General features: G+C 38.0%; 1 protein-coding gene across 1 annotated transcript; it reads right to left on the minus strand.

Moving 5' to 3' along the window:
• Positions 1-7,871: 7,871 nt before the first annotated feature.
• Positions 7,872-9,220, minus strand: LOC143595795 (UPF0496 protein At4g34320-like). Its single transcript, XM_077074727.1, has one exon. The coding sequence runs from the start codon at positions 9,218-9,220 to the stop codon at positions 8,084-8,086; it is 1,137 nt and encodes a 378-aa protein (XP_076930842.1). The 3' UTR covers positions 7,872-8,083.
• Between the last annotated feature and the right edge of the window lie 3,215 nt (positions 9,221-12,435).

Here is a 12,435-nt window from a genome sequence, read left to right on the forward strand (position 1 = left end):
TTTTCAGATTTGAAGAAAGATTGAGCTAGAGGCGATCCCCGAGATCGAGTATAATGAAACAAACAAGTGTGGGGATGGAGCAGCTGAGCCGTATACTTTATGTTTTATTATTATTTGCTGCTGATTATTCATGTTTTATATATTTGTGGGTTGGTAAAACACTTTAATTGCTTAATATCTATCATTATGATAAGATATATTTTTAGATATGTTTGTTTTGTTTTGCCGCTTGCGTTCGTGTGAGAGAGAATGAGTTACTATTTGCTGAGCACGTTCGTAGTTGGAGGGCATTCATAGAAGAAGACTTTAGCATCATGTTTCATGCGCATATTACCAGCTAAGTCTTTTCCATTATCTAGCTTGTTAACTTTTTAACTTGTTTTTGTTTTTAGTTTTTAGATTTTTTGTTTTTTGTAGTCCGACTTTATTTTAATTTTATTTTTATTTTAAGTCGTCCTTATGGACAATGCAAAATTTAAGTGTGGGGATGGGATATTTGAGTCATAGTTTAATTCTAACTATTAAAAAAAATCAAAAAATAAAAAATTAAAAAATCAAAAAAATTAAAAAAAAATAGAAAAATGTCTTAAAAAAATGTCCCTTGAAGTTAGTTTTTTTTTTTTTTTTTTTTTTTTTGCGTTAAAGTGGGAGATGATGATATTTATCGGAAAATGGTTTTTCAAACTACTAATAATATGAGATAAATAAAAGGAAGCGCAGTTAACTTGGGATGTGTCGGTAGGCTTAGCCTTGAAATGAAAGGGCAATTTGATAAAATGGGTCGCAAATCTCTTGTGGGTAAAGCGTATTGTCCGTAGAAAATAAGTAATGAAAGGTCAGCCATACTCAAGCCTCAATTTTTGGTATGAAAAGTGAAAATATTATAAAGTTTGAAAAGTTTAAAAAATTTGAATACGTTATCATATGATGCTTGGGTATGTTTAACGTTAGAGTATGCCGTGTAGCCTGTGATATAAATCATAAAATGCTTAGTTTTAGTGTTTTACACATCATTGGCGTATGATTTTATAACCTTAAATCTTGTATTGATGGGATGCCCCGGGTCCGGAGACCATGGGTCTGTATGCCGACTATTCATCTGGGTATTCACAATTCCAAATGGATTGTGAATATTTAAAAATTAAGCTAAATAAAAGAGCAAACCCGCAGTTATCTGCCACATAAGTCTTTAAACATGATCACAAAAAGTACAAAAGTACAAATGCATTACAGACTTGATCATCCACGCTGTTAGCCATGTGGGGTCCCCTTGCTCGCTTCTCATTACCATTAAGAAACGGACCACAAGGTACATGCCACATGTAAGCCCTGTAGATGACATTTTGCATACTCACATATGGTAATGGTTCGGTGTATTGCTTGATAACGGGGGTATGTCATGTTGTGGGGAACACTAGCTATAAAATAATTGTACCTTAATCGTATCTAATGGCTGCTTGGTAGACTTTGATGCTTAAGCTTAAGTGGATAAACAATACCCTTGATCGTCTTAACTATTCATAAAAATAGAGCAACAAAAGTTTTAAATTTGCTAATTTTGAGGTTTAAGTCATGTTGGGGTGGTTTTAGTCCGGTAAAAGCTGAAAATAAGCGGGTATTAACTGTGTAAACCACTGAGTAAAAAAAATTGTCGGATCATATTTGTCTCGGTAAAGATTAAGGCATGGGTTTAAGTGAGCAACAATATCGGGGATCGCGGTTTTTGCGTTTTTCTGAGCTTTAAAAATTAACATATATGTTTGTTAGACTTTATTTTCCGATTCTGATCCAACTGCATCAAACTTTTTCAGGAACGGAGAAAGAATAAGTGTGGGGATATTTGATATAATGCTAAATATATATGTTTCCCTTGTTTATTTTATTTATTATTTTAATAATTTTTATTCGTTTTTAGTCGAGATTTGTATTGTCAGCTTAGTCTATTAAGTTAATTGGGTTTGCTTTGCTATCTTTTGAATTCCGCGCTGTAAGGTAGGTTTTCGCCATAAAAGATACTTAGACATAAGCGATTAATAACCGTAAGGAAGTTTAATATAAAACTGGTGAGTCTTAAAACTTGTTAGAAATCCATAGGCGTCTTCTTGAAGTTCAAGGGTCCTGTTCGGGTTTTCTGTCAAGGGTCTATTTTATGATCCCAGTTCCATAACTTAAGTTTTCCATTTAATTAATAACCGTAACTTTGGGATTCTAGCCAAGGTGGTTTTTCATCATCATCTGAGTCAGTCAAATTTTATTTTCTTGTGTTTTATTAATTGTCTTTTCTTAATTAGTTAATTTATTAGTTTAATATTTTATTATTTTAAAACCCCCTCAAATATTATTAATAAATAGTCGTGTCTTGTAATTGAGTCTAATTTGCTAGTTTCGTAATTTAAAGAGTCTCGTGGGTTCGATATCCGGACTTACTTAGCTGTACTAGAGTCGATCGGTTCACTTGCCTGTTAGTAGTTTAAGTTAAGTTTAAGGGTCTAGAGTATTACTTAGTGTCTAGATTAGTATAATTTTAGTTATTTATTTTATAACTACTTTTAGCACATCAAAACTGTGGTTGGGGCATTTGTGGTTGGAATTGTTGTTCTTGAGGTCGCCCTTGTGGTTGTTGAACAATTGGTGGCGGTTGAACTTGATTAACAACAACCGGTGGTTGTTGTTGAACTTGTTGAACTGGTGGTTGAGCTTGTTGTATAACTGGCGGTTGTTGAATGGGTTGTTGGACAACAACCGGCGGTGGTTGTTGTCGATTAAGCTCTTGCACTTGTTGCGGTTGTTGCCATTGACCATAACCAAAAGTTCCCGGATTTACCATTTTTCCTCCATCACCTCCCATGTAATAACCTTCCACTTCATACCCCTCAAATTCACTGTCAAACCCATATCCGTATCCGTCACCTTGTGATCTTGAATGTTGCATAAAAGGTTGAGGTTGATATTGGTAGCTTGATTGTGATGGTTGAAAGGTTGGTTGTTGATGTTGTTGATGTTGTTGAGATGACGATGCACCAAATGTAGGAAAAAGGTTGGTAATAGGTGGCAATGTGGATGATGTTGCATAGGTGAATTGGGCAGCTATGGGTTCGGTTGTGGGTGGTGGTTGGAGTTCACTTGATGCTGTAGATATATTAGTAGTGATTGGTGGAGGTGGATTTGGTGGAGGTGTAGTTGGGATTGTTTGACCCGAAGTGGGAAGTGGTAAATCCATGTTGTTTGATGCGGGTGGAGAACCAAGAAGCTTATTCTCCCTAAGTAAGACTCGGTTTCTTCGGAGTGTTCTGCCAATCTCGGGATCAATTACTAGCGGTGATGACCTGTTAGAGCCTCTAGTATGCATACACATGTAGGTACGTGCACACTAACACAACCAGCGTAAACCCGAAAATAACACAAAAACTACTAAAGCTAACACACGTTGTGCACTGTTCCCCGGTAACGGCGCCAAAATTTGACGTGAGGTCGAAGACTCACTCAAAAATAAACCGATTACAACTATTAGATAGCGATAAGCGGGTATCGAACACAGGGAGTTTGTGGAAAGTGCGTTACTGAGTAGCTATAAAATTTAAGTATATTAAACTAAGTGCGAAAAGTAAATTCAATGATTCGGTTGTTTGATTTGAATAACAAAAAGAACTAAAGCAATAAACGAGTTTTAATCAATATGAGAAAATATGTCTTCCCTCGGTTTCAGGTTTCCATGAATGTTACGGTTAATGTTTAACTGAGATGAACAATAGATAAAGTTCGTGTTTATGAAACCATTGCGATAATTGAAGATCAAGTACTTGGATTATATAATGCAAAGTAATCACTCAAAAACCAATTAGTTTATCCAACCCTAAATCCCTCCCGATTAATCTCGATTATATACCAAACAAAGAACTGACGGTTAAGAACACAAAATCGATAAACTAACAATCTATCAACCAATACATAAACACCATAATAAAGAAATCAATAAGATCAAATATTATCTCAGAAATTGTCTAAACATTCAACCAAACAAACATAATAAACCTTACAATCCGAGGGAAAACACAAAGGAATTTAGCCGAGCATGATTCGGTTTGTCATCCCTTCGATTATGATTGTCATACAAATTGAAAACAAGTGTTTAACGATTACCACACTCACAATTGATCAAGAAGCTCTCAAAATCGCCCTAGGGTCGTCCTTAGATGAAAAGATCTCATAATAATATGAAAAGCCGTCCCAAATATAAGTAAAATGGCAGTTACAAAAGTACAGTGTCGCCTGCTTCCAAAAAACCCACGGTAGGCCAAAACTGCCATACGATGGTTTTTTTATCAGATTCCACCGTAGTTTTCGGTGGCTACCGTAAGCTACGGTGGCCTTGAACATAGTTTTCTTGTTTTCGTCATAACTTTCTCGTTCTAAGTCCGTTTTCATTACCGTTTTCGCCCACGTTCTCGTAATTCATTCTTCTATCTTCTCATACTTGCCATTGTACGAGTAAACATAGTTATCTAATTCAATAAGATAAACCAAATAAACGCATGATTATTCACGAACTTAAACCACTTAAGGGTTGTCCCATGGACCACCCGTCAGTTAAGAGACAACTCAGCGGCCACATCACCAAAAACTAATGACTGGTTAAGTTTTTGTTTACTTTGCACCCACATGCGTAATTGGGATTATACATTGTCATTTCAATAGCTGGGACTTATATTTGACAATCGGGCATAACTTGGATTATATGAAGCCTATTGACATAAAATTAAATCAAAAGTATGCAAACCTAGTTTCTTATTCTCAATTCTCATTTCTCAATACACTAAGGTTGTGTTTGTTTTTGCTTCAAAGGTCTGCAGGAAGGTTATGTCTGCGGGCGCGCAGACATAAGTTCCTAAAGACAGTTTGTTTAAAAAAAGAAAAAGATCCGAAAACTGCTTATATGGTCTTAAATAATACGCTAATATCCACCATCTTCACACATCTTCACACTTCTTATCATCCTACCAACATCCAATGTCCACCACCACCCACCGTGCGCCACCAACCACCACCACCACCCACTGTCCACCACCACCACCTACCGTCCACCGCCACCACCACCACTCACCATCCACCACCACCACCGACCCACCACCTACCGTCCACCGCTACCACCACCCCCACCCACCGTCCGACGCCACCTACCACCACCACCCATTGTCGACCACAACCCACTACCACCCACCACCACCCACCACCACCGTCCATCGCCACCACTACCCACCATCGGCCACCATCACCATCCACCGTCCATCACCACCACTGGCCACCATCACCATCCACCACCCACTACAACTGTCCATCATCACCATTCACCACCTACCACAATCGTCAACCACCACCCACTTCCATAATCGTACACCACCACCCACTTCCATAGTCCGTACACCATTACCATTTATTTTAGCAGTCTACAAACGTTAAATGACTTCTATCTATTGAGATATATATGATTTGTAACTAATTTTCAGCTTATGCAGACGGTATCCAGTTTATAAAACAAACAGTATTATATTTTCAGATTGCAGACCTTCAGACCACATCTTCAGTTGCAGGCATAAACTCAGATGAAATCAGATTGCAGACAGTTTTTGTCTTCAAACACAAACAGCACCTAAGTAGACTTGCTCAGTGTTTAATTTGTAGGTTTTCAACGTTGTAAATCTCTCATGTTCATGTTATAAAATCCTATTAAATTGTTTATTCCTATAGATTTTGTTTGAGTAAAGGGTCGATCATTTCGTCCTTGTGGTTTGGCAAACAATGCGAATTTAGTCCTAAAAGTTTATTTTTTTGCATATGGACCATCTACGTTTCCCAATTCTTGCCAATTACATCCAAATCACTAATCCCGTTAAATTTAATCGTTAAGTCAGGGGTAGACATATCATTTCCCTTTTTTTTTATTATAATACTTATTTAAGTGAACTGCAGTTTTCGTCCATGTGATTTGTCCAAATATATGGTTTTAATCTAGTAGTATCAAATTTGAAATTTGTTCCCTATGGTTTCATTTCACTTGCAGTTAAACCCGAATTTACTAATCTCGTTAAGTATGGTCATTGAACCCATCAGTGTGCCCTTCACGTGAGGGACAGTTTTGTTCCTTCTTTTTTTCCCTTTTCCCCAAATACACCCCATCCCTTCACGTGAGGGGCTTATGAATTAGGACAGGGGTTTATTTGGGGAGAAAAACGACATAACTGGTCGTCACGTGAGGGGAACGCAGATGGGTTAATGACCATACTTAACGATGTTAATAAATTCGGGTTTAATTGCAAGTTAAATGAAACTACAAGTACGGAAATTGTAAAGTCAAAACTATTGGACTAAAACAGCAAATTTAGACAAATCATAAGGACGAAAACCACAGTTCGCTGAAATAAGTATTATAATAAAGAAAGAGTGAAAATACAAGTATACATCTGACTTAACGATTAAATTTAACGGGGTTAGTGATTTAGATGTAATTGGCAAGAATTGAGAAACGTGGATGGTCTATATGTCAAAAAATAAACTTTTTGAACTAAATTCGTATTATTTGCCAAACCACAATGACGAAAATGACATTTCACTCTTTTTGTTATATGTTATTAATGTTGAAATCATCTATCTTCCTTTTGAAATCTCTTATGTGTAAGTGTATAACTTATTTTAGACATCTTGTATCAAAGGCCAACGAGCTCAAATTGTAAAATCAAACTGTTACTAACGGTTTGGTTCGGTTTAAAAGTTCAACGGTTTGGTTTTGGATTACAAACATAAAAAAAAGGGTTCCTAACGGTTTGGTCATGGTTTTATCTAAAAACAGCGAAAATCGGACAATGAACATCCCTAGTTGGTTTATCCTGAGTTTTTTGGCTGCTCAAAGCAAGGGCGAAGCTTGTATTGTGGCCTGGAGCTACTCTTATTTTTTTGCTAACTAGTGTAAATTTATGCGTTTTTGTCCAAAAATTTTGAGCCCAGCCATCTTGTTTATTAATATTTTTTATACGTATCAAGTTTGGCCATCTCAACATTTTGTCCAAGCTTCGTCAGTGGCTCAAGGTGAAAGCCAAGGCTCGCAGTATTTTTTGCATTGAGAACTTTTTAGCACATCCATAAATAGGACTTCAGATGCCTCAGTCACATTAATATACTTTCGAATGCTAATATTTAAGCACGGATACTGTATTTCTTTTAATAATTATAGCAATCCTATCGTACAATTTATTGCTGCACAATATACATTTCAAACCGTCTTCACACGTTTTATAAAACATGCACTTACCTTATCTTAATTCATACAAAAATTTGCACTAAAACTGTTTATTTCCATTCTATGCGATTCATTTACTAAAAGTTTTATGCAAAAACATTTCATCCAAAAACTTAAAACCACTAAAACTCAAGAACACACAAGAATACTTTAAGATCATTTGTTGATGAGCGGTTAAATTTAGCTTTGAGGTTAAACTTTCAAAATTTCTCGTTCGCTCATTGCCTTCTTGCGCCATCTGGTCTCAACTCTCAAGAGCAAACCCTTACACATACTACTTAATATTGTCAAGAGTTTGGACCTAAAAGGCAGCCTCGAATGCCATTAGCCAAACGATCAAAATGTGAAGAACGTATACACTATCATGGGCTACCAAAAAAAATGACATTGAGAATTTTGGTATTGATGTACTTTTATTGTTTGGATTTTATCAAACACCGTAAATACATCACATTTTATCAAATACCTTAATACATCACATTCTATCGAACACCTTAGAAGCCTTACAAAATAAATTAGGATTTGTCAATTTATCAAACCCCTTAGATGCATCACAAAACAACTTAGGATAGACATTTTATCAAACACCTTAGATGCATCAGAAGACATTATTATCAACCAACCTATAACTGTTTTCATATGTTTTGATTGGCAAATTTGCCAATGGAAGATCATCATATTATGTTATAAAGCTATGTCTTAATATACTAGAAGTCGAACATTTGTTTGTCGAATACACAGATTTTTCCAGCAAAGTATGAAAATTTTGCAGCATATTAACTTACTAAACTACTAAACCGAGCCACTGGGGTGCTTTGAGATCTTCTGCACAATCACCATTCTCGCTCGTTTTACATCCCTACAACATTTATACGAGTGATCACTCAACTCATCAATCGTTTTCTCGAAATCACCCACACTCTTCTTCATCTCCTCCACCGCCATCGCCACTGCATCCTCATCCTCCTCCTTAATCGCAAACTGCGCGTTCGCAACCAAACCCTCCATCTCCACCCCCAACTTATCCACCAACACCTTAATACTATCCAAATCCTTAATCACAATCCGATTCCCAATCCGCATCGAATTAATCATCTCCCTCTGCCCCCTCAACTCCGCCTCGTACTTCTTCCACAACGAGTTCACCCACTTCCCCATCGGCGGAAGCGGCACCGCAGCCGCAGCCGCCAACGCCGTCACAATCGCAGGAGCCGCCACCGCCGCAGCCACAACCGAGCAAATCAAAACCGTACTAAACGTAACAACAAATATCACATTACTCAACCGCTTCCACGCCTTGACCGACTTCAACTTCTTATCCACCTTCACCTTCTGAATTTGCAACTTCTTCAACATCGAAACCTGCTGTTTGTAAACCGAGTGAAACAGTTCGAAAAACTGCTCGGTGAACGGCGCGTCTAACGATTCGAATTTCGTAAAATGGTTAATGATTTCCACAAAATCAGTACCTCCGTCGAACTGGGTAATGGCAATATTTAAAAAAGATAAGCTGTGACGAGCGTTTTTTAAACAATCTTCAAGCGAATTACAGAAATCAAGAGTTAAAATACTAAGATCGAAGAAATCCTTAACTAAAGAGAACAACTCATCGTTGTTCCAAATGTCTTCTTTGGATTCAATTAATATGTTGACTACTTCTTGGTTCATGTCCAAGAGGCCGCCGGTGAGTTCACGGAGGGAGTCTAGAGAGAGTGACCGGACTTCGACACCGGCGGCGAGTGAGTTGATGACGCGAGTTGTACGGTATTGAAGAGAGGAGTCTAGGGACTGGATGTCTGGATCTGAACGGCATGCGTGTTGGTAAGATGTTAGATCTGAAGTGAGGTGGAGTGTAGAGATTGATGGAGTGTTTGAAGAAGATGATGTAGAGTGGTGGTTGATGGAGTCTGTGCTGCATATGGAACCCATGGTTTGATGAATGAAGATCCCAGCTGGGTGTTGAATGTGAAGTGAAGTTAACTGTGTGTGGTGTTGATTTGTGTTTGATGAGGAAGATGTGTTAGAAGGTTCGGATGATGACTGGGTCAAGATTACATCAGTCGTTGCAACAAAGGTATCTTATTTGACTTTTGACTTTATTTATCAATGGGACCGAAAATATATGCCAAATCATGTTTAACAAATATTATCTGAACACGCACGCTTATTTAGAGGTACTTATATTGACCTGAACTTATACTTACTCGTCACATTCTTAACGAGCATGTTAGTGTTCGTATATTCTTCTCTCTACATAAGATAAATATATCTAAAAGTTGTTGTGACCTAAACAACTTATCGTTCAATAATAATAATGTGAGGCACAATTCGTAGCCCACATGGCCTATTGCGTTACATGTTTTTCCGTTGGAGGAAGAATTGAAGAATTTTTAAGATATTGTTGAATATAACCATTTTCCAATGGGCATAGTGGCATACACATTCAAAGTATGTTAATAAGAATGTCTAGTTAAGTGATTATTCTTGCTTTTTCTTTTTCATAAAGTTTGCTCAATTGATTTATTTCTTATTGAATTACCATGACTAAACTTTCATCGTACTTCACAGGCTTTGACCAACTAAGATTATAATCATTAGAAAATCATTTATTTTGTTTTATTCGTGGACCAATCATGACCATTGGTCAGTCAAATGAGGATAGGGCAGTAGCACTAGCTACAAGAATAGCGCCTAAGGGGAGTGACAACCCCCTTATTCACTGTTTTTAAAGCGTTTTTACTTTTATACTAACATAATACTTATTTATAAAATTAAGAAACTTTCATTTGATCCTATTTTGATTCAAATTTACCTGTCCTCACTCGTTACCTAAACCTCATTTGATTTTTACAAAACATGATCATTAAAAGAAGGAAAAAAACTTTAGATAAAGCTCTTTCTAATGTAAACACATGCTTGTCTTTCTCAACCTAGTAAATGGTTCTGATATTTAGATACATAGCATCACCATATATATATATATTAATATTATAGTGTCGGGTTTCGAAGTCTGTGTTTGGTATGTGATGTGAATATCGAACCTTCCTTTACAACCACTCTTCATTGGTTCCAACCTTCAAAAGTGAGGTTCAACATGACATCTGCTCCTTTTTTTATTTTTTCGTCAATTAATCTGTTTAAGAGAAATATGGCTAACAACTTGGCATCCAACAAGACGTTGTAGTATAGTGGTAAGTATTCCCACCTGTCATGCGGGTGACCCGGGTTCGATCTCCGGCAACGCTCTGATTTTTTAAAAGATTTTTGAGCTTTATTAGCCCAGTCAAACTTGTTGAACAATTGTGGGCTTTGATAACTTATTGGGTCAAGCTTAGATGATAGACAGGTCGAGTCAAACTTGAATTGTGGTCCTTTACGAAAAGAGTCTATTAGAATATTTCATTCTGGTTTGGTTGTTTCAAAGATTTACTACTTTATTTTTAAAAAATTTTACAAGTTGTGTTTTATGTCATGGTTAGGTATTTCATGAAAAAGTTTAAAAGTTAAAAGAAACGTACATCAAAACTTAACATAAAAACAGTAATATACACCTTCGTCATTTTAATTTGAAATTTACAATCTTGAATATATTTTTTTAATTATAATAGGAAATTTTTTATATATATAACACAAACCAAGCTACATCTGGATAATGGGTAAGCGAGCAACAAGTTGCGCCGCTATCCCCTTTTGAATCGCAAAGCTTATTCTACTAAATATAAATCCTTGGTTCCTCGGGCTCTGCGAGTCACTGTGGACCACCTTCTGTACCCGCTCCAAGAAGCGAACCGCCTCGGGAGCTAGGGATCCAAAAGTGTCAAAGCCAAATGGAATGAACACGTGCTGATTCTCCAAACACGCTATCTCATGCTTAGCAACCTTCCTAGATTCCGCTCTCAAAACCGCCTGTCCCGGTACGAAGTCACTGTCTCTCAGCCCCACCAACGGGGGCACCCCAGTGAGGTCAACACACACATGTTTACCCCCTGCCCAGCCAAACACAAGAACATCCGCAGGACGCAGTGTAGATCTACCCTCTCGCGGAACAGTCAAAAAGTTAACAGGTGCCTCTTTGTTGGCTGAGATCCCGGCACGTCTAAGCACATCCCATAAGACATCTCTAACCCAATCATGACGATACTTGAATCCCGGCAATTCCTTACAGTGGAGGGCATGCTCACCAATCTATCCCAACAAGCTTTTTTACAAATGGGGCATGATTCATCTGGAGGGAAAAGAGGAATCATAAGTCGGTATTTAAGGATGGCTTTGTATTCAACTGCCGACATCCGTTGCCCAAGACCTTCAATGGGCACAACAGTCAAAAAATCCTGGGCATGAGCCCCCTTGAGACAAGCTAAAACTACCTTTTGTCTCGGGGTTATATCGAATCGCTCATCCAAATCATGTACGTGTTTACCATAAAGAGCACTCGCCAAGGTTTGTTGAGGTTTCTTGGGGGCGGTCTCCTTATCAGTAAAACCGCCTATATCAAGGTCCGGGAGAGTTTTTCCAATATTACCAAGTGTAAAAGAGTAGTTAGGATCTACCCCCATAACACCAGCGTTTCCACGACTGGGACCTGGAAGCCACAAAGGCATATGCGGAGACATCCGGAGCCCAAGCACTAACTTAGCAACCTCATGCACGAGCGCAACAAAAGGAGCTCACTTTGGGGGTCCCTCAGGTCCGGCAGGCGTTTCATAAGTTCAACCACCCTCAAAGCTCTTTTAGTTGCCAAAGACCGAATAAACCCTGCATCGCGACTAACCGCTCCCTCCAGGAGTTTAACTCCCGTCACAGGCCTGCTAATCTTGTTAGGGAATAAACCCGACACTTTCTTCAAATCATCACATGACGGCCAAAAAATCTCCGTTTTTCGAATATTAAGCCTAAGCCCTAGAGACGCCCCCTCTGAGCGAATAATGCCCAACGCTCTAGCAACCTCCTCAGCCTTACCAATGATAGTGCCATCGTATAGATACCAAGCATGGAATGGCAAGGAACATATCCCCTGCACCCTAAGGATGAGCGGATAAGTAAATAAATAGGTTAACATGTTGGTAACTCTGTTTATGTCAACTAATGAATATTCAAGTCTTGTTTAGATCCGTGCCAGCTTTTCTTGACTGTGCCGGTCCAGC

The sequence above is a fragment of the Bidens hawaiensis genome, unplaced genomic scaffold (genome assembly GCF_021521415.1).
Source record: "Bidens hawaiensis isolate Kalapana, Puna unplaced genomic scaffold, B.hawaiensis_p1.1 tig00001721_1, whole genome shotgun sequence".
Lineage (NCBI taxonomy): Eukaryota > Viridiplantae > Streptophyta > Magnoliopsida > Asterales > Asteraceae > Bidens > Bidens hawaiensis.